Source organism: Harpegnathos saltator, unplaced genomic scaffold (genome assembly GCF_003227715.2).
Source record: "Harpegnathos saltator strain DR-91 unplaced genomic scaffold, Hsal_v8.6 scaffold35, whole genome shotgun sequence".
Lineage (NCBI taxonomy): Eukaryota > Metazoa > Arthropoda > Insecta > Hymenoptera > Formicidae > Harpegnathos > Harpegnathos saltator.
This window is the reverse complement of record NW_020230150.1, coordinates 272901-299909: the sequence shown is the minus strand read 5'-3', so window position 1 is coordinate 299909 and position 27009 is coordinate 272901. Positions and strand designations below refer to the sequence as shown.

General features: G+C 53.5%; 1 protein-coding gene and 1 pseudogene across 1 annotated transcript; one reads left to right on the top strand and one right to left on the bottom strand.

Annotated features, from left to right (window-relative positions):
- Positions 1–9617: 9617 nt before the first annotated feature.
- LOC112588934 (uncharacterized) lies at positions 9618–12567 on the bottom strand. Its single transcript, XM_025300304.1, has 4 exons — positions 12322–12567; positions 11200–12247; positions 10461–11098; positions 9618–9803 (listed from the first exon to the last, which is right to left on the bottom strand). The coding sequence occupies exons 1-4, from the start codon at positions 12565–12567 to the stop codon at positions 9618–9620; spliced, it is 2118 nt and encodes a 705-aa protein (XP_025156089.1).
- An 8733-nt stretch (positions 12568–21300) lies between these two features.
- The window catches only part of LOC112588933 (uncharacterized), a 25219-nt pseudogene continuing 19510 nt past the window's right edge, over positions 21301–27009 (top strand).

The window sequence follows — 27009 nt, the reverse complement described above, 5'->3', positions numbered from 1 at the left end:
GTGTGTGTGCGGGATAGAAGAAGAAGGAAAGGAAAGGAAAAGGGGAAGAATATGAATAGACAGTTAGTCGGGTGTGGGGGAACGAGAGCGGTCAGGAGAATTTAAGGAGGTGGATAATTCGGAAAAAGAGACGGGAGAATACGATATTGAAGGGGTAGAAGGAGTAGAAGCGCGTGTAGGAGACGAGGGAGGACTAATAGGTAGATGTCGGAGTAGAAAAGGGGGTAGGAGTGTCGGGTCTGGGTGAAAATCTGTTTCAAATAAAATATTTATGATGGAACGGAGATATTGCAGTTGGTGTTCGAATTCATATAGATCTCTAGTCTCGTACACCGTCTCAAAGAAATGAAGGACTTGATGGATGGATACCACAGAATGACAATAATGGCCCACTAAAAATGTATTTCAATAAACGGGTGGAACCAATGAATAAGGGTATATATATACTCAAACGCAAAAAACCCGTACACTAAAAATTTGGGAAAAAGTTACAAAATTTCAAATGATCATAACTTGGTAAATAATGAAGATACAAATATGCGCAGAAATGCAAAATGAAGCTTGAAACGTCCTCTTTAAGAATATCTGAATAGCAATTATGCACGGCCATTTTTTTCAAAATGGCGGATGATAAAGTGAGAGGATGCAAAATTGATAATCAAAGGTCCGTGTTTGCGATGGTGCATGGTGTGCATCAGATAGCGCAGCGTAATGAGACCAAATGCACATGAAAGTATAGAGTGATATCTTTAAAATGCTACTTTACTGAGCTCGATGTAATCATTTTTCACTGAGTTGTTCCAAATTTTGCTAAAAATGCGGTTTTCTTGTTAAATTTGCATAATTCAGTGAATAAGTATCGCATCAAGCTCTATAACGAAGTATTTTAAAGAAAACATTCTATACTTTTAGGTACTTTTCGTCCCATTGAGCTGCGACACTTACTTTGCTCCATGCGCCGTCGCACGCTCGAACCATTTTTTAGCAACTTTTCATGTCCTTTTTATCACCCGCCATTTTGAAAAAATATTGTTGAGCACAATTTCGATAGATCTTTCGAAAAGTACTGTTTCAAAACTTTCAAACCGTTTTTGAAATTTGCTACTAGGATATTTAGGTGTCGAGATATTCAATTTCGAATTTGCAACAAATGTCGATTCAGCGAGGCTTAAGGGGCTAAGAGGCTCTGCGGTTCGTTTGGCTCTTTCATAATTTCAATAGCCGCGTTCATTATTCTCTATACAATAATTTACTTACACAATTTTGCGAATTGGAAATTTAATTTTTATCAAAAGTTATCATTCTTTACCCTTCAGTTACACATGATCACTATGGTATACACTTTAGTTCGCGAAGCTGTCCCTAGCTCTCTACCTTCTCCGTACGATTGGCCATTATGGTACACAGCTTGAATATGCTGTTCAGGATCGCGCCTGAGTTCGCGGTGGTCCGGCGCGCGGGATGCCGAGTCGCTGGACGCCACCTGAACGTCGAAATTTCCTGGCGCTCCTAGTCCACGGAGCCGCCGCGACGCGGCGATCTGGGTTGTCGCGCGCGCGAGCCCCTCGGCTCGCACGCGAGTTCGAGCTGCCCAGGGCATATAAGAGTGTCCGCGGAGACGATCAGAGATTGCCTTCGTACAGCTTTTGGCCTTCGTACGGTCCACCGCCGATAGTGGCACTATCTCTTATACGCTGGACTTCGCGAGTTTGTCAGTACGCCGGGCTTACGTTCTGGCTTGACTGAGATTCTGTCGGTGCGCCGGGCTTTAACGCCTAGCTTGTCTGGATTTTTCTTAAATGTATGTGCCAAGACAATAAACAAAGACAAACAATTTTCCTTTTCCGAACGTGTTCACTCCGATAAGCGCTGCCTCGTGCGACTTTTCTTTTTCCGTGATCTTTTCCTTTCGAGGCGCGTTGCTTCGTGCAATTTCATCAATTTAAACCATAATTGATTGTTTCGCATCGAAATTATTGCGTCGATTATGGCGACGATAAATCCTGAAAAGGCTGCTCAAGTTATTGCTTTAATTGAAGATGGCAGAAGTCGAAAGTACGTTGCTCAGGCACTTGATTTGTCAGTGTCAACTGTGCAACGTGCTTATGCGAGGTACTTACAAACCAATTCTTTCCATAGAAGGCCTGGTTCGGGACGTCCTCGATGTACCAATCACAATAATGACCGATTTATTGTTTCAAATTCGTTAAGAGACAGACATCGGACATCTGTTCAAATTAGAAACAATTTAAGGGATGTCCGCAACATTAATGTATCCGTTAACACCGTTCGGAGAAGATTAAAGGAACAAAATCTGCTTTCGCGCAGGCCAGCAGCTGTACCTTTGCTTAAATGTCACCATCGCGTAGCTCGATTCAATTTTGCAGTTGAGCATAGAGACTGGACTTACGCAGACTGGAGCAAAGTACTCTTTAGCGATGAATCTCGTTTTTGTGTCTATTCTCCAGATGGACGAGAACGAGTTTATCGTCGCGGTGGAGAACGATATGCAGACTGTACGGTAAGCGAGAGGCATAGCTACAATGGAGGCTCTGTAATGATTTGGATAGGAATTTCAGCTAATGCTCATACAAATCTGCACTTTTTTGACAAGAATATGAACGCAGATGTATACATGGAAGACATACTCATTCCGTATGTTGTTCCGTACGCACTCTCCATCGGAGAAAATTTCTTGTTTATGCAAGACAATGCTCGACCACACACAGCGAGAAGAGTGCTCGATTCGATGAAGTTGGCATAAATCGACTCGATTGGCCAGCAAATAGTCCAAATTTAAATCCAATCGAACACTTATAGGACAACCTCGGCAGGAAAGTACGAAATCACGTACCTGCTCCTCAGTCACTGCGAGAACTGCGAATAATTCTCGAAAACGAATGGAATACAATTACGCAGGATGAAATTAAAAGACTAATAAGGAGTATGCCTGATCGTATGAATGAGGTAATACGCGCACGAGGCAGTCATACCCACTATTAGTACACATACACCACACACACAGCAGAGAGGGTTCGGAGTCATTAATTACTGCAGGAGTGACGAACTGCGGGGTCCTTATCTCTGCTGCAACACCACACACACACCACAAGGAGGGTGTGAAATCTTAAAATACTGTGGAGCTGACGAACCACGGGGTCCTTATCCTTGTGGTATACAAACGCACACACACACACACACACACACACACTACATACAATGGGACTTTTCCTACCAGTAAAACTCCATGCGGTTTATATTGGAAAGACTTACAACCATAATTTGAGCTAATGACAGCGGTATCTTAAAACGCAATTCATCTTTATTACGTAATATCGATTACGCAAAATGAAGAACCTAAATTGAATTTTACTTTCATTTCCCTGGCTTTCAAAATAATAAATGCAAATCATTGAATATATTGTGCTGGTTATGTAAATTATTATATAAAGAAACATGAACACAGCTATTGAAATTATGAAAGAGCCGAACGAACCGCAGAGCCTCTTAGCCCCTTAAGCCTCGCTGAATCGACATTTGTTGCAAATTCGAAATTGAATATCTCGACACCTAAATATCCTAGCAGCAAATTTCAAAAACGGTTTGAAAGCTTTGAAACCGTACTTTTCGAAAGATCTATCGAAATTGTGCGCAACGATATTTTTTCAAAATAGCGGGTGATGAAAAGGAGAACATGAAAAGTTGCTAAAAAAAGGTTCGAGCGTGCGACGGCGCATGGAGCAAAGTAAGTGTCGCAGCTCAATGGGACGAAAAGTACCTAAAAGTATAGAATGTTTTCTTTAAAATACTTCGTTATAGAGCTTGATGCGATACTTATTCACTGAATTATGCAAATTTAACAAGAAAACCGCATTTTTAGCAAAATTTGGAACAACTCAGTGAAAAATGATCACATCGAGCTCGGTAAAGTAGCATTTTAAAGATAACACTCTATAGTTTCATGTGCATTTGGTCTCATTACGCTGCGATACCTGATACATACCATGCACCATCGCAAACACGGACCTTTGATTATCAATTTTGCATCCTCTCACTTTATCATCCGCCATTTTGAAAAAAATGGCCGTGCATAATTGCTATTCAGATATTCTTAAAGAGGACGTTTCAAGCTTCATTTTGCATTTCTGCGCATATTTGTATCTTCATTATTTACCAAGTTATGATCATTTGAAATTTTGTAATTTTTTCCCAAATTTTTAGTGTACCGGGTTTTTTGCGTTTGAGTGTATATATATAAACAGAACTTACTGCTGACTCCTGTTGTCCCGAAGGTGAGCAAAAAATAAAATTGTCGTTTGGTAGCTCCTGCTCGGTAGATTAAGTTGTCTCGTCCACTCCCTTCCGGTTGTTCAATTATAACACAAACACTAATGCCTTTTGCTGATTTCTTTGAATGTTTGCATAAACTCGGATATATGAATCGTAGATATATTACCTGAATGTCTGACTTGAAATCTAAATTCTGAATGCTCAAAACAGAATATCCGAGTGAGAGTGTGACTGCCTTTTTCAGAGTAGAATTAGAAGTAGAAGTAGAAGTGGAAGTAGTGTGTCGCGGAGGCGGATTACCGCGGTTTTGATAGTGATAATTGGAGGCAGAAGCTATCAGGGTGGGTAGAGAGATGGCCTTTGAGGAAGGGGTGAATTAGTCTTAGTGAGAAAAAGTCTCAGCCATTAGCGAAGTTAAAAGACATCGTGGGAGGAGACAGTTAGTTTTTGGAGATATGAATATGGAAGGGCTAAAGGGTGGAGCGTGGGTGTCTCATAGTTTTAGGTGGATATGATATGATTGGCTGAATGAATTAGGCGCGACAAGCGTGGAGGTGGTGGATTCTTGAGATAGAGAAATGTATACAAGTGGCCGGCTGGAAAAATAAAAATGCCGTAAATCAAAGGCTGAGATCAGATTTTACGACTGTCAGTGAAATAAGCTTTGTTGGTTGACTGATAGGGCACATATGGTTTTGGATTGGGAAGATGTAAGTTTCAAGTTTTAGAGCAGGAATGCTCTGTGTTGCTTTGTTTTACTGAAGGTTTGTTAGCGCGGAGTTTCAAATTTTTATAGCTAGGACGACGGACACACTTGGCGAACACTACCCAGATATAAACTTTAAACGAAGACGTAGATTTTTACAACAGGGCACTGTTTCCTGTTATGGAATTTTCCCGAATCGCCTTTCATTTGGGACGACGGCTGTTCGCCAGATGGGTCTGTTTCCTAATTTATATTTATATATGTATATATTCCTATTATACTTATATTAGGAGAATATAAATCCGCGAGAGGAAAGAATTTTTACTAATTAAATCTGCAAGACGTAACACGTGTATATAAATGGTTTTAGTAAAAAAGAATATGTAAATCCACATTACTGCTTGATGGAAACCGCGAGGAGGTGGTAGTTTCTTCCATCAGGAGGAAATGATAAACAAATGTCGAATAAGTCACTTATGAAATGGAATTATTTGACATTGGTTTATATTTCCTAAGGAATAATAGGATGTAAGGAAAGGAAGAAGCAAACATAAAGGGAATAGTAATGTCATGTAAGCGTCATGCAGACAAAACATACGAACAAAGAAGAAAATGCGATATTAAAATACACAAAAGACATAGCTACTGTATTTACAGTTGCAGTAATGCATGCATTTGCACTGTTGCAATGTTTTTATGAAAAGTCTTTCACACAGTGGGAAGCGAGATTTAACGCGTAAATCTGCTTTTGCCTGCCAATACTAAGTATCAGTGACATATCATCCATTTTAAAATGTCAGATTCAATCATGTAAATACTATATAACACATGGTGTTATGTAGCATTTACATAATAGAGAGAGATTCTAACATAAATGGTATGTAAATGATACTTGTGGTTTATTGTGTTAATTCGCACAAATGAGATGTGTAAATAATAACAAAATCCAAAACTATACATGGAATGGGAGAACGAAATCTTTACAGAAAAACGTTGGTGAATACGTATGAGGATATTTTAAAGGGTTTGTCCAGACGATGCTGTTCTGCGTCATTTATTCCCAGTTTAGTCTTCTAGTGCAACCTCACGCGAAGCAGCACTCACGTTTTAACTGAATGTATCTCCGATACATCTCGAAACCGAAAATATCTCCGGAATACTATGTGCGATTTCTCAGTATAACTGTACGAGTTCCAAAAACAATAGAGATATTTTCGTGTATAAGATGCATTCTGTTAAAACGTGAGCGCTGCTTCGCGTGAGGTTGTACTAGAAGACTGAACTGGGAATAAATGACGCAGAACAACGTCATCTGGACTAACCCTTTAAAATATCCTGATACGTATTCACCGAAGTTTGTCTGTGAAGATTACGTTCTCCCATTCTATGTATAGTTTTGGGTTTTGTTATTATTTACACATCCCATTTGTGTGAGTTAACACAATAAACCACAAGTATCATTTACATACCATTTATGTTAGAATATCACTCTCAATTATGTAAATGCTAATATAACACCATGTGTTATATAGTATTTACATGATTGTACATTCTAAAATTTTAAAATAGATGATATGTCACTGATGTTGGCAAAGAAAGGCAGATTTACGCGTTAAATCTTTCTACTGTGTGAAAGACTTTCCATAAAAACATTGTGCAAATGCATGCATTATAGCAACTATAAATACAATAGCTATAATATCTTTTGCGTATTTTAATATCGTATTTTCTTCTTTGTTTGTATGTTTTGTCTGCATGACGCTTGCATGACATTACTATTCCCCTTATGTTTGCTTCTTCCTTTCCTTACATCCTATCATTCCTTTGGAAATATAAATATAAACCAATGTCAAATAATCCTATTTCATAAGTGACTTATTCGACATCTGTTTATCATTTCCTCCTGATGGAAGAAACTACCACCTTCTCGCGGTTTCCATCGAGCAGTAATGTGGATTTACATATTCCTTTTTACTAAAATCATTTATATACACAACACAGTACATCTTTTTAAACACTGATTAGTTACTTAATTTCTAATAATTACTTTATTAATAGTTTTTCATTCTTCATGCATGCACAATACCACTGCAGTACTACATGCATAATGCATTTGCTTCATATTTTGGTATCATCGCACGAATCGGCAAGAAGAGTGTTTCTCTAAGAGTGTTTTTCTTTTTCTAACTTGATTCTACCCACATTGCTGGCAAAGAGTGTGTCTTCTAAATTGTACGCTATAACTGTACACGGTTTTTCATCTATTTACGGTGATTTTTCACAAACAATTCGTTAAACTTCGTGTCATTTTAATACAAACATAGTATTATTATATTTTTATTGAGTGGTGCACTGAACACTGAACTCAGAGCGCTGCCAATAGTCCATTTATTTCTCTTAACAGATTCATTGAATTAACAGTTACGCTGTTCGACATTGCCACGGAAATATATGGGAAAACCGTTTTGCACAAACAAGTGCATACATTCGAAGATATTATAATAAGCAAATAAATTACCTTTTTATTAGACTACATATTTAATGCACTGTACATCATTTTAAATATAATATGGTTCTGAGGGCTTCCTCATTCAGCGCGGCGAAACAGACACATTTTATGAATTTTTTTTCGATCAGATAGAAGATTTTACGGATGTAATTGTTTTTGGGGATTGTTTAATACTGTTTAAAGAGCATTTGTTAATTCAGAGGATATTGGAATGAAAGCAAGAAGGTTTTATTTCGTACCTTCTTGACTCTGTTGCAGTTCTTTTCCATATTTTATTCTACATCTTTATACAATCTAGAATTATTCTTCAAGTATTATTAAACAATTCCTAACAATAATCAAACCTATGAACCTGTCCACCTCAGCAAAACAATTAATGAAATATATTTCATTTCCTCGGCGCAGAATATTATTAATATTATTATTATAAACAATAATATTATTAATAATAAAATAATATTCATATTAATTTCGGCGCGCCGAATAGGAAAAACTTCTCAGTATCGTCATAGTCGCGCCCGCGACTCACAAGGGGAGGACGCAACGACCGTGAAACGGTTTGGAACGAAACTTACGGAGTTAGTTGACTACCAATAACTCATGGTAATAGCATACAATACAATACCTCTTCGTTCTCGAGAAAAAACGGTGTAAAAGAAAGAGCCAACAAAGTGTACAAGTTAGTGAGAAGGGTATTCAACAAAGCAGCGTAGCGCAGCAGCGAAGGTAACGGACTACCGAGTTCATGGCTTAGGTACGACCCCTGCTGCATGGTTTCTTTTATTCTGTAAGCATAAAACTGAAACAGAAAACATTAATAACTAATAAAACTGAACTAATAGAACAGATAGGCAGATAGGCAAATAGGCAGATAGACAGATAGACGGATAGACGGATAGACGGATTGACGGATAGACGGATAGACGGATAGACGGATAGACGGCTCCCCCGTGGACGCCACCTTGTCGTGGTGGGGGAGCTTGCGTGTCCCGATGAAGTACAGAGCTGTGCCGGCGGGGGTTTCGACCCCTGGCAAGTTCTACCATGCCGGAGAGGTTTGTACAGAGGGGCCAGACTAAGAGCGTCCATAATACGTGGGGAGGGTTGTTTGGGACACCGGGAGTCCCCGCCCGGTGCCCCATCCTCCCGCCCGGCGGTTACGGGGGGAAATAATCCCCTAGCCGCCGGGCGCTCCCATCTCCAGAGGAGGAATGGGAGAGGTCTCTATGACCCCTTCCTGCATGCCCACCTTAATGGTGGACCTTGCATAGGGGGAGAGGTGTTTTAACCAATGGCGACGCCCTCTGTATCCTCATATATAGTCCTTAACGACGGCCGAGAGGTAAGGTGGGAAGCCAAAGTGTGTACGCATAGCCTCCACCACCTTACCCTAGGGCAGGGTGTTGAAGGCCGCCCCTATCGCTTCCCGCAGTGTAATTGCGACTCTGCAAAACTCCATACGGGCGGCCAGGGTGGCCTCGGAGTTTTGGTCCGGATCATTCCGGAGTCTTCTGAAGGTCCGCCTGAGGTGGACCGTCCTCTGCCTTAACTCGGTTATATGGTCGGTCCACCAGACGGACCTTTTTGGGCAGGACCCTACTCTGGGCATGGACTCATTGCACGCGTATGCAACGATGTCCATAAAGTCCGATACCGCAGAGTCAAGGTCCTGCCCTTCCTCTTACCATGGCCAGGTGGCAGCCTCTAGGGACAGTTCTAGAGTTTCCCTATCTAATCTGCTCAGGGCCCATCTTCCTGGTCGGGGTTCATTCTTGCTTTGTGGCCGCAGGCCATTGGGGGTGACGGACAACTCCATTTCGATCGAAAGGTGATCCGATAGGGATTCCAGGTCGTCTGCCACCCTCCAGGACCCGTTTCAAGGCCGCAGAGGTATCCCAAGTGAGGTCTATTATAGATTCCCCCTGCGACCCCACAAACGTAGATTTGTTTCCCTCGTTTATCAGATGCAAGTCCAGGCCCGCGGCCCATTCTTCCACTACCTCCCCCCGCCTGTCATCCCGCTGAGAACCCCACAATGGCGACTTCGCATTAAAGTCCCCGGCGATGATGACAGGCCCAGGGAGGTACCGTAATACGACCCTCCCTTTATCATCAAGCCAACCCATAACTAGGTAGGCCCAGGCTCTTTGCTGGGGGGAGGTAGACCCCGACCACAATCAGGGTCCCCCACCTGATCACGACAAAGTGTCTCCCACTTTCCAATATGTCAGCGGGAGGCGACTTCTCATTTGCCTTCCATACTATGGCGACGGAGCCCCCAATTGGTCCCCAACCCATCTAGGATGGTTTTTGGGGACATTATAAGACATTAATCCGCCGCCACTCCTAAACCCGTACCGCGCTCGGCCATGGTAAGATCGAAAAGAGAAATCGCCTGCCGAGCGCGGTGTAAGTTTGATTGAAGGAGTCTAGTAGGCATTATTATGACTGAATAACAAGCTTTTCAGCCGGCTCCTCCGCACTTTCGCTCCCACTGTCCATAACAAGGCGTACCCGTTTCTCCGCTCTTCTCTCCACCTCCATCTCCTCCCCCTCCGGTTGAGCATTGACAGAAGTGGGAGGTTCTGCAGATGGAGGAGGAGGAGAAGGGGATTCCCTTTCCCCTTCCACTTCTTTTTCTACCAAAGGTGGGACTGCAGGTTCAGATGGCGTCGATGCGGATGCCCCAAGTGCCCGCTGTTCCCCTTTTTTTCCTTTCTTCTTTGGCGGGTGACAGGCTGGACCACACATTCTGTGCCCAGAGGGCTGCCCCGCTTCCGCGCATATCTGACATTTGGCAGGGGAAGTGCATTCCCCGGCCAGATGGCCCAGCTCACCACATCTATAACAATTCCCTCGCCTGTCAAGATTGCTCTTGCAATTCTGCTGGGCATGGCCCCTCTCTAAGCATTTGTAACATTGGAGGGGCCTTGCGTCCAGCTATTCTACCCTAACCCTGGTCCATCCTACAGGTATCTGCTCCTCCTCAGCGACTTTTTTCGCCACCATAAGGGGGCATCTTGCCCACAAGGATCTAAATCCAGCCGCAGTGGTCCTAATCCTTCCCGTTTGGAGCTCAGCCTCCGCAGTTGAGCATCCTCCTTCCTTGGCGATGCAATCCGCTACCTCTTCCTCAGTGGTGGAGACTTCGAAACCTCGGAGTCTAATCTCCCCGAGCTTCCGGGGGCGATTCACCCTCGCCTTACCTTCCAAAACTTTCCTCAATTTCGCGGCAAGGAGATCAGCTTTGGTGTCCTTATCTTCTCCGGGGATTTCTAATATCAGGGCCCCCATGGCACCCTGCCTCGTCTTAATCTTCGTGATCCCCATGTTGTCAATATTTATTTTCTTTTTGACTTCAGCCAAGACCTCCTTATATTTGCCATCTTCGGTGGTGATTGACACTGCCGCCGTACTTGGGACCTTGCGTCTGGGCTTCCTGGGTTTCTTGTTGTCCGTCCCAGTCGTTCCCATTTCCTTCCCGGATTCAATTCCCTTTTTTCTATCCTCCTCTTTCTTTTCTCCTTGGGCTTTTTGTTGCGTCTCGCAACCTGAGCCCAAGTTTCCTGACCTCCCGTTTCTATTTTTTTTTCCTGGGGAGGGGGTCGGGGTTCCTCAATCAAAGAAGGAGGGACTCGGAGCTGGGGCCACTGTTCCTTCCTCCCCGTTGGTCCCCGTTTCCCCTGTCCAGAACTTGCTGTCCTCTTCTTTCCCTTCCTTGTCTTTCTCTGACTGTTTTCCTCTTGAGCATCATTGTTGGATATCGGGTGCGCTTTATCCTTCTGCGATGCCCATGTCTCCATTGCCTTATGAACCATGGAGGTTATTTTATCCTCCATAGTTTCTTCCTTAGTTTGCCCTCGCATGGCTATTTTATCAAGCCTGACCTTGACGTCTAACGAGACAATTTCCCTTACCGTCGGGCCAGGTTTGTTACCTTTCCTGGACACTTCTTTCCTATACTGTACAGGATGGGTTTTACCTTGTTTGATTTGTCCTTTCTGCAGTTCGTCTATCCATCCCACCGGACTCATTTCCTCCTCCTCTAGGTCCGCCGACGGGGGCATGATGCACCTGTTCCTGTACCCCATTGTCCTTTCCTTTTCCCTGACTGGCACTGCGGGCGAGGGAGCTATCGCCGTTGACGACGATGCCCCCTTTATACCGCGTTGCTTGTTGCCCTGTGATGGAGGCGAGGAGGGTACTACCATTGATGGCGGTGCCACCCTTGAACTCCGCACATTCTTTTCTTGCACCGGAGGCGAGGGGGATATCTCCTTTGAAGGAGATGCCTCCTTTATACTCCTGAGTGCCTTCTCCATTTCCTCCATCCTTTTTGTCATTTCACCCTGCATGGTGCGGAGCTGCATGTTCTCTGCTCTCAGCTCTTCCAGGATGTCGTGGTTCTCCCCACATTCACTTGAGGCCATGCGCTGTGCCATCAAAGTGGCACCTGCTGCAATGGCTGTCGAGGCGTCCCGAAGCACCTTGACGTGGATGCCATTCAGGTTCTTCGAGCGAAGCGAAAAGCCCAGTACCTTTGTTGCTGCCTCCAACTCCGAGGCAGTAATATCCCTGAAAAGGACCTCCTCCATGTGCTCCGTAACACGTTGCAATTCTGCTCGGTGTTTACGGTTACTGGAGCAATCCTGGAATTCCTTCCTCGGATCTTCCAGGCCCTTCAGTAAAGCCTCCTCCCTCTTCTTCTCCTCAAAGATCTTCCTTTGAGCTTGAAAGGCTTTCTTTTTTTATGTTGCCCCGTCGTTTCGGGTCTTCCTCGTGGTCTCAGCTTTCTTGTAAAGGCCTCCTCATCTACATCCCCGTCAGATTTTCTTGGAATTTCCCATCTGTCATTCTGCTCAGAGGAACCATAATCATCTTCAGAGGAAGACTCATTCCTCCTCTTATTACTGGGCGTACCCGACCTCAGTTTATATTTTGGAGTCTCCGCAACTTCCTTGTCGCATCTGCTGGCGCTGCGAAGTCCCTCTCGTCTTCCTAGGCGCCTCGGACCTGGCTGGTCATCCACGGCCATTTCCACGTCCGTGTCTCCCACCTCCATCCCAGCAGGACCATCGTGGGTCCCCGTTTATCGTGCATCCATTTGCCTTACCAGGTCTGTTTGCCGCGGCCCGTATCCGTGAGGTCGATTAAGTTAAGGGAATATTCACTCATTTTCGGTTTAAAACCCATAACCCAGTGCGGCTCCGCTACCCGGGCATGCACGTATCCCCCAGGAAAGGGAGGAGCCTCCGAGTTCCCCCAGAGGAGTAGCATATGGCTCTGGCCGATGGAATATGCATCATCAGCACTGGCCTCCCGCCCCCTACACGCGCCCTGACCGTCATTTCTGATGGCCAGACTGCTTTCGGGGGTCCCATGCCTCCGACAACATGGGCACTGCACTGAACGCCGCCACGCGAGGGGCCCCATGGAAGGAGGTAGCTCACCGGTGTCGCACCCCACCGGGAGCGCCTCCCCCATGGTAGCCAGCGTGCCTGCGCCGCCCGAGGGTCCGCTTTAGGGCGATGCGATCGCATTCCCTCGGGCACAGCACACAGAGGTTTCAGCCCCGCCTCGTAATACATCCGAGCGGCCCGGAACACCCCTCCACCCCCCGAGTACCATGAGAGGTTCCAAACCCTCATGATGTGCAGACCCGGGTGTGGGTTCCTCCCTCCGCCCGGCCGTGACCGGGACGGATGAGGGAGAGGTCCTCCAGCTGCCGGAGCACCGGCGTGCAATGCCTCCAGGAGTAGGGTCCTCTATGATGGCGCTCGAGGGTGTCTCGACCCAGACCTCGGAATACGTCCGAGCGGCCCGAGACACCTTCCACTCCCCGGGTACCATGGGGGCAAGCCCGGGTGTGGGTTCCTCTTTCCGCCTGGCCTCGGCCAGGCGGGTGAGGGAAACCAGGGAGGTCCACCTTCTTTGGCTGCCGGAGCACCGGCGTGCAATGCCTCCAAAGGTGGGGTCCTTTCCCCTCTTCACCCTAGGATGACTCGACCCCGACCTCGGAATAAGTCCGAGCGGCCCGAGTCACCCCTCCACCCCCCGGGTATCATGGGGTTATACCCCATGGTGTGCAGACCCGGGTGTGGGGTCCTCCAACCGCCCAGCCGTGGTTGTGAGGGATGAGGGAGAGAGGTTTTCCCCTTTTCGGCTGCCGGAGCACCGGCATGCAATGCTTCCAAGGGTGGGACCTCTCAGGACGTTGTAGGGCACCCCGACCCCGCCTCGGAAACGTCCGAGCGGCCCGGAGTACCCCTCCGCATCACAGGCACCATAGGGGGAGGATCCCCACGGGTGGAGTCCTGGGTGCGGGTACGTCCCTCCACCTCCAATCCGTACATAACGGACAGATCGGGATAGGTGAGGAGTGGCCCTCTTTCTTCGACTGCCGGAGCACCGGCGTGCAATGCCTCCAAGGGTGATAGTCTCCTCCCACTCGCTTCATGAACAGCCTGGTCATAGACCAGGCTGATCGATCAGCCCGGTCGGGTGCTCTTGGTCCAGTCCCTCCGTACAGACCACTCCGGCATGGTAAAACCTGCCAGGGGCCCAATCTCCCGCCGGCACAGCTCTGGGATATCATTGGGACCTTTAAGCCCCCCACCACGACAAGGTGGCACCCACGGGGAGAGGTTCTATTGGGTATTGAGAGTCGAAATTTATGGTGAATGTAGGGTGTTTACAGGACTATATTTTGGTGAAAAAATCAGGTCTGTATCTCTAGCTGTTTAGGAGATTATTTTTGTTATAGAGGAGGAAATGCCTACGCACACCCTGCAGCCACGCAGAACTGCAGGGTAGTGTGGGACTTGCACCCACTAAAACCTCCCCCGGCCTCCACGTGGCTTACGACAGAGGGGTTCAGGAAACAAATTTTTATTTTTATGACGCAGGGAAAACCCATCATGAGTACCCCCCCCCGCCCCCTGGGAGGGGCAGGGGGTTATGTGAGACTCTTACTCACTAAAATCCCTGCGGGATGTCTACCAGTCGGACCGAGATGGGGGAGTCAGGAAAACTACGCCAGCATTCCCTCCCCGACACCCCGGCCCCAGGGCTCCAAGGGAACCCCACGCTCAAGTACCGCGCCCTCTTCTCCGCGAAGAGAAGGTCAAGGCGCAGTACTCCGATCGGCTCGCTGATCGGGTTGGCCTTCCGGTACCTTTCGGGAAAGAGGGGACGTCTACCCTCCCACCCCGCCTCCTCCCTAGAGTAGTTTCCCACTCCGGAGGAGGCGGAGGAGCGAAGCCCTTTCCCAGAGGGCCCCGCTCCCCCCATCCCTACATCTACCGACGCACAGGGGAGGGCGGGAGGAGGTGTTACACCCCTCCTGCTGACGCCCCTCCCCCGCGCGACCGAAGTCGGGCCCGAGGCGGCTGAGGAGGCGACCTCCGGTTGACCGGTGGTCGTTGCTCCTCCTCGGCCGGCGCCACCTCGGGCCCGCTACCTGCTCCCGGGGAGCGTCTCCTCCCCCGCCACACTCTGCGACATGGATTAGGACGACGCTCCCACTCGGCGGCCTCCTTCTGGGACATGACGTCCCTGCAGAAGGAGGTCGCCGCCCCTCATGTCTCCTCGTTCCCGCACATGATCTGGACCATGCGCGGGAGCGAGAGTTCCTCCATCCGGCAACCCACCGCCCAGGCTAGGACCCGGTGCTGTTGGGACCACGCCTCGCATTCCACGAGGATGTGCAGCGCCGAGTCCACCGGCTCCGGGCAGTGGTGACACCCAGTGGTGGGTTCCTTCCTTATTAGGTGCACTTTCCAAAGCAACCGTGCCCCGTCAGTACCTGCACCAAGTGGAAGGAGAGTCTACGTCTCCGCCTGCCCACCATCTCTGGTAGGCAGGGGCGGACAGCCTCGGCTGTCTGACGCCCGAATCCTCGCGGATCGGCCAGTGCGGCCGACCACTTATCGAGTACCCGGGCACGAGCCTGGGTCTTCAGGGCCTACAGGTCCCTGGCTGCTAATCCCCCCCCCCGTTTCGCGGAGCTCGTTGATTCGCCAGTATAGGAGATACCTCTCCTCGGCGAGGAGCTCCACCGGAGGGAAGCCGGCCAGGGCGGCCGCCGCCATGTACGAGACGGTGGCGTACCCCCGGATCGCCCTCACTAGCACCGCCCACGTTGCCTGACGCATCAGGTTCTTGTTGCGGGTGGTTGCTTTGAGTCGGGGCGCCCAAATAGGCGCCCCGTATAGGGCGACCGAGAGCACGACACCCGTGTACAGGCGGCGTGCCCACCATCCGGGGCCCCCTGGGTCCGCATCAGGCCGACCAAGGCCGTGCCTACTTTGCGGACCCAAGGGGCCAGGTTTCTGAAGTGGGGCCCGAATCCCCATTGGCCGTCCAGTGTCAGGCCCAGATATTTCATCGTGGGTCCGACACGGACGCGGACTCCATCCACCAGGACTCGGGCCTTTCGCGGCCCCCCGACCCCGGCCATCAAACAACATAGCCTGAGTCTTTTGGGGGGTCACTTTGAGCCCGATGTCATTGATGGTGCCTACCACCGAGTTCAGAGCTGCCTCCACTCGGAGTTTGGCCTCGCCCCAGTTCTCCCCCTCGGCTAGCACCAGCGTGTCGTCTGCGTAGCAGACTACGTGGCAGCCGGGGGGGAGCGGAGAGCGCAACAACCGGTCGAACGTGATGTTCCATAGCAGGGAGCCCAACACGGACCCCTGCGGAACACCGCGCTCCATTTGCCGCTGGCTTTGGACCCCGCCTCTCCCGGAGTAGGCGAGGTCCCTGCCCCTGAAGTAGGCCGCTAGGATGCGCCGGAGATAGACGGGCACCCCGTGGTACACGAGGGCCCGCCCAATCTCCGGCCAGGGCAAGGTGTTAAACGCATTTGTTATGTCCAAAGACACCGCGAGTAACACCCCGCCCCCTTCCTCCATGGCAGTACGGGTCAAGTCCCGGACGTGCTGGATCGCGTCCGGTGTGGATCGTCCGGGCCTGAACCCATACTGATTGCCGTGAAGGTCCGGCTCCTCCAGGGACAGATGCTGGACGAGGCGGTCCACGATGATGCGTTCAAGCATCCTATCCACCTCGTCCAGCAGGCATATCGGCCTGTAGGTCGGCGGCCCGCCGAGCGTCTTTCTCTCCTTCGGGAGGAGGACCAACTTGGCCCTCTTCCACTCCTGAGGGCAGACTCCCTCTCTGAGGCACCCCTCCATCACCTCCCACGTGGCAGCAGATAGGCTTCCATCGCCGAGGGCGAGAGCCCAGGCGCGGCCAGGAATCCCGTCGGGGCCTGGGGCTTTACCCCTGGCCGCGAGCTTCTTCCTGGCCCTGGTGAACTCCTCTTCCGAGAACCCCAGGTCCTCGTCCCAGTCCCCCTCCTGAAGTTCAGGAATGGGGATCCGGTGGGGGCCCCACTCCGCCCTCGGAAAGAGGGTGTCGAGGAGCCCCCTGAGGTCCTGGGGGTCCATGGACTCCGTCGGCGGGGGCGCCCACGGGCGTATCTTACCGACAGCCCGTTTGTACGGGGGTGCCCTCACGGGTTCTCGTCCAAGGAGCTCATTATGCACTCCCAGGCTTCCTCCTTTGCATCGGCGATGGCGGCTTTGAGGGCCTGCCTCGCGCGGAGGTAGCCCTTTTTCGCCCTCCCGGCATCCCCGCCATCGCGCCGGGCTCGAGTATGTTCTCTCCTGGCTTGGATGCAGGAGTCGCGGATATCCGCGATCTCCGGCGTCCACCAGTACGCAGCCCGGCGCCGGCGGAGGTGGGACCGCGGCATCGCAAGCCGACGCCACGATGCCCACCACCTCCCCGGCCCCCTCAAGAGGGGGCGGAGGGTTCCACTCACCTGGCTCCCGATCGAGATGCCAGGTGGCCACGAGGACGACCGCCTGAAACCTATCCGCGTCAAGCCGAGCTAGGGCTCATCTCTTGGGGAGGGGAAAGTCCCTCTCCCCAAGGCGGCGGTCCAGCCTCACGCGAGAGGTGCGGAGTCGGAGAGACCACGTCACATATCGATGGTCCGACAGTGACTCGCTCTCCGTCTCCACCACTCACTCCCGGAATAACCGAGCAGCCGAGGGGGAGGCCCACGTCACGTCTATGACCGACTCGCCTCTCCCCTCGTCCGCACGCAGGTGCTGGTAGACTCCATGTTCATCAACACGAGACCCAAACCCGCCGCCCAGTCGACCACGGCTCTGCCCCGGGGGTCCCTCTGCCGGGGATTGCAACCCCACTCGTCCGAGTGGGCGTTGAAATTCCCGGCAACGATTACGGGTCGGGGTGACACCTCCGTACCACGTCCCCGACCCTGTCCAGGACCCTCACTATAGGGGCAAGCTTGCCGCGGCCCTCTCTGTTCCTATGGTGGGGGAGATAAACCCCCATCACAGTGATGGGCCCATAGTCGGCTGCCACGCACGAGCTCCCTTTCTTCCTTATCTTACAGGGGGGGAGCCCGCTGCGGGGTTGACCACCACGGCCACCAAGCCGCACTTGCCATCTAGCCAGTTGGGATTACTGGCCGGGATATAGTGCGGCTCGGTGACTATCCCCAGCCCGGCGCCCAGTTACTTTAACCTGTGCACCCACAGGTCTTGGGCACGGACGCCGCGGCCGAGGTTGGCCTGGGAGATCCGGAGAAGCGTGAATGCGTGGCCTTCACGCTTCCTCCGGGCGCTCCTCTTTCACTCCCACCGGGGAGACCCCGGGCGACGGCGATGTCGCCCCGGTCTCCCCCGCAGGAGCCTCTGCCATTGTGGTGGTCGTCTGGTTGGATGCCTCCCGTTGAGGTGCCTCCATGGTGGCATTCCGCTCTGTCACTTCCTCGGGTGCTTCTTCGAAGCCAACTGTTTGGGGGGTCCCTACCTTAGCCTCCCCCTCCTCTCGGGAGTACGAGGGGGTGACGCTAACAGGAGAAGCCGGGGATGGCGCGTCCTCCGACTACCCTTCTACAGTTGATGGGGGTGGGGTTTTAAGGACCTCCACCCTCCTCACCTTGTCCTTCCTGTCCGGGGATGGCGCTGTCTCCTTCTCCTCCTCCTTCGGTCGCTCCTCCGGTGTTGCCACAGGGGGGGTTGCCTCCAATACTCCTTACTTCCTTTTCTCCCTCTGCGGCAAGGCTTCCTCCTCCATGGGGGTGGCGGGGTCCATGGTGCGATCCGTTGTCTCCTCCGCCTCCATCCTGACCTCGTCCCTCGTGGGAGAGGAGGCCGGTGTGACGTCCTCCCTTAAATTGGCCCCGGTTATCCGCGGAGAGGCCCTCAGGTCCCTCCTATCGTCCTTCTCCGGGGAAGGGGGGACGTCTGCCGTCTCCCCTTCAGGGCCAGGTCCGGGCTGCCTCCTTTTCAGGTTGGCCTCCCTCCTCCTCTTCTGCCTGCCCGCTAAGGGTTTGCACGCTGGTCCTCCTATCTTATGGCCAGCTGGCCTGCCCGCTTCGGCACACACAGGACAGTGTGCCAAAACCGCCTTACACTCTTTGGCGCGGTGGCCAGGAGTACCGCAGCGTTAACAGTTATCACTGCGGTCGACAACGCTCTTGCACCGTTCGCACACATGGCCCTGTTCCATACAATGGAAACAGCGCCGCGCGAGCGGGCAGCGCCGCCACCTAGGCTCGGGTCCAGCCCACTTGGACCCGCCCCGCGGCAGCGACCTTCGAGGCTGCCGCCAACGGGCACCGCACCAAAGCCGTGGCCGTTCCCCGCTGGGTGAGTTGCAACTCACCCCCGGAGACCTCCGTAGGTGAGCAGCCCCCAGCGAGAGCCATCACGTCTACGGCCCCGACCGTCGCGTCCAGGCCTGTGAGCCGCAAAGCCGCGGTCTTCACAGGTCTCTGGACGCGATAGCCGGGGCCCTTCTGCGCCGCCAGCTTGTCCAGCTCTTCGGCAGGCCGGTCGGCAGTGGGCCCTGCATTAAGGCCAGGCACCTCTATCAATAAGGCCCCTGTACGGGCCGTACGAATTTTAAGGGCCCCTAGAATGCCCATATCTACCGGCCATATCCATTAATCCGGCGCCTGGCCTCCGTCATAAATTCTTTGTAAGAGTCCTTCGGGCAAGTGACTGTGATGGCCGCTGATCTTGGCGGCTTTAGCACCGTTGCCACCTTCTTAGGTCTCCTGGCAGGCTGTGGAGGAGGGGACTTGGGGGCGTTCCCCTTCTTCTCCTCCCCCCTCATCCTCTTCTTCTCCTTAGGACCTCTCACAAGGGTCCAACCATCGTCCTTGGTCCTCGCCGCGGGTATAAGTTGGGATCGGTTGGCGGGTGGGTTCTTGGATCCCGCCTGTTGTTGACCACCGTTGGCCCTTTTCCCTTTCCCCGCCTGTTTGACCGTTTGTGCGTAGGACATCTGCTTTTCCCGCAGGGGAGGATTGACTGGCCCCGGTTTTGCCGTTTCCGGTCTCCTCGCCTCCTCGTTCCCCGCAGTAGCCTCCGTCTCCGGTCTCTCCTGTCTCTTCACCTTCTTCCTTCTCCTCCTATTCTGGATGGCAGTATCCCCCACCCTAGGCTTCCGCCCTCCAGCTCCCTCCCCTCCCCTCCCTTCCAAGTTGGCTTTTACCTCTCTGGTTGGGGTGGGAGCGGGATTTGGAGCGGTGGCTTGAGCCATTGGTCCAGGAGACGTCTTCCCAGAGTCACTCTCCATCGCAGCCGTCCTTTCCGCTATTACCTCCTCTATCCTTTCCGAAAGGGCCCCATGCGCTCCTTCCCCTCCGGATTTAGGCCAACCCTTGCGTCTACTAACCGGAGAATTTACTCCGTCAGCATGTCATAGGCCCTCCTGGCCTCTGTATCCAGGTTTTGGACCGCCATCGCCTCGTCCAGTTCTCTTATTACCCCTTTGATCGGGGGTCTCCGGGCTGCCAACGGGGCGGTGGCATGCTCTTTCCCCTTGTCGAAGTCCAGGTTGTCATTATATTGTGGTAAATTCCCCTGGACATTCTCCTTCTTTTCCGCGGAGGAGTCGGAAGATTCATGGACCGGTGGTCTGACCACCTTCCTTCTCTTCCCCTCTTTAGTCTTCCGCCTGCGTTCCTCCTTTCCTTTAACTTCGGACGCTGAGGAACTGCTGCTACCAGCAGTTGCCTCAGCATATGTCCTGCGCCTCGGGTTGGGCTAAAGTGGGTCCCGCGCAGCGCCGGTGGTCATTTTCACAGCGCTCTGTTCCTCCTCCAGTCTCCGGTTTTCTACCCTCAGTCTTCTATTCTCCTCCCTTATTGCCTCCAATTCTGCTTCGATGCCTGACCTGTCATCGCCCCCTCCATCTTTGGCTGCAATCTTAACAATAAGAGTTTGGAGAATCGCCTCGGAGGCGGCCACAGGCGCGATTCATTAGCGACACACAGGTACCCTTCAGGATCTTCGACCTTCGTGCCACTAGGCGGATCGCACCAAGTGCACGGCCCGCCTCCGAGGATAGCTCTGCTGCCGCGGCTTCACGCAATAACGCCGCAGTACTAGCGTCCTTATAGACCTCCTCAAGTGGGCGCTTGTCCGATAAGGACCGCAGCACCCCCCCTATTGAGGAGGTCCATAATATCCTTCTCTAGGGACTTCTCCGCCTCAACCTTTTTCCTCACCGCTTCTGCCTTCCTCTTTTGCCGCAGGCCAACTCCCAACCCCGTGGCGTCTGGCTTTCCGCGCGGGTCCCTTTTTGGGACCAGGATTGGTTCGGGAGACGACTGCTTCTTCGGGGTGGACGTTCTTACCGAGACGACTGAGCTCCCACTCGACACCATCTCTTTCGTCCTGTTCCCGCTATCCCGACCTTGCCCGACTTGGCCTTGTCCGAGACAGGGCCCGCAGTGACTGTGGTAATGGCCTTGGACCCCCTAGTCCTTCTGGCCTCGTCGCTGGTGCTGGCGACGGCTATATTGGGGACTGAGGAGGTAAACCTCCCCCTTATGTCCCTGACCTTGGACTTTTGCGAGAGAACAACATCGGCAACGATCATCGGTTTCCCTTTGTTATCGACCGCGCTCGCGACCGCGACTGCGTCCCCTCCCCCGGTGACCTTTTGGCCTCCCCTCTTACTTGAGAGGGGGCCCGGCCTGTTTTTAACTGGCGTCTTGTCAGAGCTTCTGGTGCCTTCGCCCCGGGCCAAAATCGCTCCCTCGATGGACAGCCTTTCTTCAGCACAGCGGTCTGTCTAACCTTCCCCCCGGCAGGGGAGGTGCTTCCCGCCTTGCGGCAGGGTTTCCTTCCCCCGGTGCGTGGCCGCCTTCTTCCTCCCGAGGGTTCGCTCCCGTGAACCCTCAGGAGGAGCCGGTGGGGGCCGCTTCTGGCTGATCTTCGCCGGGGTTTTCTTCTCTCGGTGCGCGGCAACCCTTTCTTCTTAGCGCGAGGGCCTGCTAAACTCACTCCCCGGTGGGAGCGGTCTCTCCGGCGCCCGCGCTCGGAGTAGGACCCGGAATAATTCGGATCCTCGTCGGTAGGTGGACCGTAGCTCTCGCTACTTGCCACCTGTACCCCGACTCCTGCTCCTGGTGGAGCTGATGCTCGACTTTGGCCTGTCGTCGATTGACGACGTGTCGGGGTCGGGACCACGTCTCCGGTACGACGCTTCATGGTAATCTTTTCCTCACAGGCACCCGTGGTCAATGCCTGTGACGGCCCGTCGCAAGATGACGACGCGGGGGGAACCGGGACAATATCCCTACCAACGCGCCAGTTTTTCGGCTCCGAGATCCGAAACGTTCTTCTCCGTGGTCGTCGTATTTGTATCCATCAAATGTAGGGTTGTTACGAGCCCTACTCACTCTGGTTTGAATTCGGGGTTTCCTTCCCCTAAAGAAGTGTGTGGGGGTCCCAATGGGATGGGGGTTGGGGAACCCCCCCCTCGGTGAGGAACCGAGAGGGACCCTACAGCACCTGCCCCCGGGGGCAGGTCTTCCCTCCCCGGCGCTCCTCCACCGCTGCGTCATGATGTCAGCAGTGGGGGTCTCACCTCGGATCGGGGCTATTCTCTCCTAGCGCGAGTGGGGGTGATCCCTCAAAAGGGGCGGCCCCTCCCACCCACTCCTACCTGGCCCATGGGTCCCGGTGCCGGGGCCTTTAACACCCCGAGACCACTACCGCACCGGCAGATCCCATGGGCCTGGGGTGAGGGAGTGTGTGGGGAGAGCTACTCCTGCTCACATCCCCCACTCTCCCACCCCGCCTCCGCTAGGAGAGATGTCGAGGCCTCAACCTCCATAGCTACCTCCGCCTCGAGACCCCCTCTGACCTAACCGTCGGAGGTGGGTCCGGCTCTCGCGGAACGGCGTCGTTCGCACTCCCTCCGGTCCTGCCACTTTCTTGGGAGGGGGAGGAGGCTGGATTACCCCAGCTCCTCCTTCCCATCTCTGCCTCTTTGGGCCCGATTTTTTGGGCCGCCGCTGGGACTGATGCCCCAGGTATTACTTTTGCGGCGGCACCGTGGGCCGGCTGAGGCTGCGCGAGCTCCACGCCCTCAGCGCAGCCCAGCCCCCCCACGTGCCGCCTTTTTCCTCCTTCGCCGGTTACGGCGAGGAAGAACCCCCCTCTCGGTGCAGTCCGGGGGACTGCCTTACATGACCGCCCACCCATACGGTGGGCGGTCATACTTCCCCTCATATTGCGAGGGTGCACCTCACATCAGAGGTGCACCCTCTGGCCACATGGTCGGCCTCTCCACAATGGAAGCAGCGGCCCCCCAGTCCTACTTCGGACTGGACAGGCCGCCGCCATGTGCCCGTATTTGAGGCATTTGTAGCATTGGAGGGGCCGCTCCTACAATACCCCTAACCTCGCCATCGACCACCCGATAGGCAGTTCCCCGGCTGCTACAATCTTCTGGGCCGGTGCTAGCGGGCACCGGACTCAAATCGCGCCCAGCCCTCCGGATGACCTCCTGACTTGACCTGTCTGGAGGTCATCCGAGAGGCATCGCGTGTGTTTTTGTATCGCGGCCCTCATCATAATAGGGGTGACCGAGTCATCCAGGCCAACGAAGCGGAGTTCCGTTCCGTCTCATCGGCCTGGCGACCACGGCCACCCCGCATAACGCGTCTTGGAGGTCCCTCGCCAGGCGATCGGCCCTTCGCCTTGCCGTCCTGGCCCAGGGATCTCCAAGATAACCCCCCCCATTCCTGGCGCATTTTAATTTAAATTGGCCAGGCTGCAGGCCGACCTCCTGTAGGTCGACCTGCTGCCTGGCCTGCACCATTACCTCCTTTATGGAACCCCCGGCAATGCGGTCACAGTCACGACCGGATTGCGCGGGGGGTTCCGTATCTGCGGCCTCTTGGGTGGGGAGGTCTTTCTTCGGGACCCCTCCCTCCCTAGCCTCCCACCCTTGGGAGGCGACGCGACCTTCTTTGTCGTGCCGTCTCCCTTTTTGGGCCGGGTGGTTTGGGCTTCTACCCAGCCCCCTTCCCTTTTCCCTTACGGGTGGACACCGTGATCCACCCGTCTCGACCCTCCCCGGCGGCCGCCGGCTGCCGCAGAGGGGGGCGAGGGGGCGGTCCCGCTGCCCGCAGCTGCGGACGCCAGAGAAGGAACAGCTTCTCCGTCCGCCCTATGCGGGCGGTTTGCGCCTTGGCCCCGGACTTGTATCTCCAGAGCCCCAAGGCGTCCATCCGGACCCTCCCTCGCCAACCTCTCATAGTCCCATAGTGCCTCTTCGATCTCCCCAGGCACCTATGGGTCCAATTATTTAATGAGGCGAGCGTCTCCCCTCATAGCCTCTCGTCGTTTTCCTCCCCGGTTCAATCCTAAGGTCGCGGAAGTATCGAACCCTATCGATAGTCCGCGGCCAGGTTTCACCCAGCCGTAAAGGCTTCCGCACGGGCGGAAGCCCCACTGGGCTCTCTTACTCCCCGCTTCGGCACCCCCTTCCCGCGCGTTTCGGAGAGGAGCCCCTCCGGTCGAGGACTCTTCGTCCTCGACCGGCGGGAACTCCTCCCCGGGAAGTGCCGCTCCCGCAACTGCGAGACGGACAGCTGTTCGGCCCCCCTCGCGTGTATAGGAAGGTCCACCTCCTTCCTTCCGCGAAGCGAGAGGAGGGAAATGGACCTCACTATCCCCCTTAATTGGGAGGCGGACGTCTCTGCCTTCCGTTTCCTCTTTTTGGCATTGGAGGCAAGGCTGGGGCCGCAAACGAGTCCAAACGGCTCGCACTCGGCCGCAGCCTATCCTCCAATGCCTTCGGGCGGTAGCATTTTTCAGCGGCGCGCCCGCCTGGCGCGCGCCGCCTAGCCATTGCAGGATGACGACGGGGGCTGGGACGATACTCCCCAACCCGCCATTCCCCGGCTCCGAGTACCGGGGTTGTTGCTCCTTTTTGACATACTCCATAAATGTGGGGTTTTACGTGCCCCCAGGCACGGGTTTGATTTCGGGTTTTCCTTCCCCTAGACCGGCTTCCTTCGCTAGGCTAACGAGCCCGCTCTGCCCGCGCTGTAGGAACCTTTGGGCCGCACAGTGCGACCCTCCAGTTCCTGGTTAAAACCTGGAGGCAGCTGCCTATCCAGGATTATTCATCCAGGATATTATGGACGCTCTTAGTCTGATCCCTCCGTACAGACCACTCCGGCATGGTAGAACCTGCCAGGGGTCGAAACCCCCGCCGGAACAGCTCTGTACATCATCGGGACACGCAAGCTCCCCCACCACGGCAGGGCATCCACGGGGGATAAAAAAGGGACACTTTTTTTCCCCCACCCGATGACCAGTAACCTGGCAAAATCGACGGCTATCCCTTCGAAATGGCCCCAATGTTCGACGACTTTTGCCTGATGGATCAAGTCGCCCGCCACCGCGGGTTCCCCGTTACCCACTATCTCCAGCCACCGAACACCAAGGTACTCCCTCCCGGATGGACCACCCCTGAGTGTGTGCTCCAGGCTTCCCGGACACCGAGTGTTATGCCGTTGATTGCATGCAGGGTGTGGGGTGTGGTGGACCCCGCCCATCCCGCATGCAACCCAGGCACCATGAGAATCGTGCCGTTAGGCACGTGCCAGCCGAGCTGCTTCCGGATGCGGTATCGTGTGTCCGTATACACCCTTTACAGGAACCGGTCGAGGCGCAGGACGACCAGCTGCGGAGTCTTCCAGTCCTACAGTAGTGCATCCGTGAGGCTTCATCACCGCCGCCGCAACCACGCTACCACTCCCTTCGGGCCGGACAGCCGGGCACCGGCCTGCCGGGCCAGCGGCCTGGCGCCCGTCCGGCCGCCCCTCAGGCAGGCGCCGTGGCATCGACTTCCAACGGTAGCATGCCTCCACGACCCGTACACCCGTAACAGCCGGCCGGTACCATTTCGTGAGGGTGAGACTGGGACACCGATGAGTGCATCCCCCAAGTTTCCTCAAGGAATGCCCACCCGGCACCCAGAAAAACTCTCCTTCAAGGGCGACCTAAGCTGGTTCATACGACGCACATGTCCTCTCCGGCACTGGTACGGGGACGGCCCCATTCGTCACCGCCGCAACCCCACTCTGTCGAGGACCTGCGCCGTCGCCAACCCCTCTGGAACTCTCCCCCACACACACATTCATTCTGGATGACAATGCCATCCTACACCCAAAGGAGCCCGCTCCGTCCCCCGAGAGCACTCCTGCCCCACCGCCGAGAGAACCCCCCAGTCCCCAAGAGTGGGCCTAACGGATCAGGGGGTGCGACAGTGCTCGCTCCCCGTGCCGACTATTCGCCACCCCCGGAGACCAGAAGGCCCAACCTGACGACGGGACCAGGACTCGCGGGGTCCGCAACGCATTCCGCCGGGTGTTGCCGTTCAGCAGCACTCGTGTAGAGGAATTAGACCACACGAGTTCTGCCTTGTGCACTTCACACAATCGGCTGCCTCACTAGGCTGACGAGGCCGACACCCCGGGTTTGTTCTTTGAGGTTTTTCCTTCCTCCTCGGAGGTCTGGGAAACCAGACTCACGAGCCCGAGCCCAACCGGTTTGTTCACGAAGTTTCCTCTCCGGTTTGGTCGCCCCAGGGCTAGCGAGTCCCAAACACCGCTCCGGGACTAACGAGTCCAAACCCCCGACCGGTTTTAAATCGGAGTTTTCCTCTCCGGTTCGGTTGCCATGCTGCTAACAAGTCCAAACTCCCGGGTTTTTACTTTGGGTTTTCCTTCCCTCGTTTGGTGTCTGGTAGACCAGACAAACAGGCCCAATCACCCGGGTTTATTATTCGGGGTTCTTCTCCCTAGTCGGATGTTTGGCCTGCCAGACTCACGAGCCCGAACGCCCGGTTTTTGACAGGTTTTCCCTCTGTTGTGATCGCCCGAGGGCTAACGAGCTCACACGCCCGGGTTTTTGCATTGGGTTTTCCTTCCCTGGTTCGATTGACTAGCACCGCCGGCCTAACGAGCCCGATCGCCCGGGTTTGGTTTTGGAGTTCTTCCTCCCTGATAATAGGTTGCTTGCCCACGAAGTCAAGCTCTCGAGCCCTCGCCCGGGTTTGATAACGGAGTTTCCAATCTCTGGAATAGGTTGCACAAGGCTAACGAGCCCACTAACCCGGGTTTTTACAGTGGGTGTCCTTCCCCTCG

Coding starts and splice junctions, on each gene's coding strand:
- LOC112588934 (XM_025300304.1), bottom strand. CDS start 12,567: ATGGAGGTGGGAGACACGGACGTGGAAATGGCCGTGGATGACCAGCCA. Junction 12,248..12,321: donor CAAGAAAATCTGACGGGGAT/GTAGATGAGGAG, acceptor ACATAAAAAAAG/AAAGCCTTTCAAGCTCAAAG. Junction 11,099..11,199: donor GGGAAAGAAGAGGACAGCAA/GTTCTGGACAGG, acceptor CCCCCTCCCCAG/GAAAAAAAAATAGAAACGGG.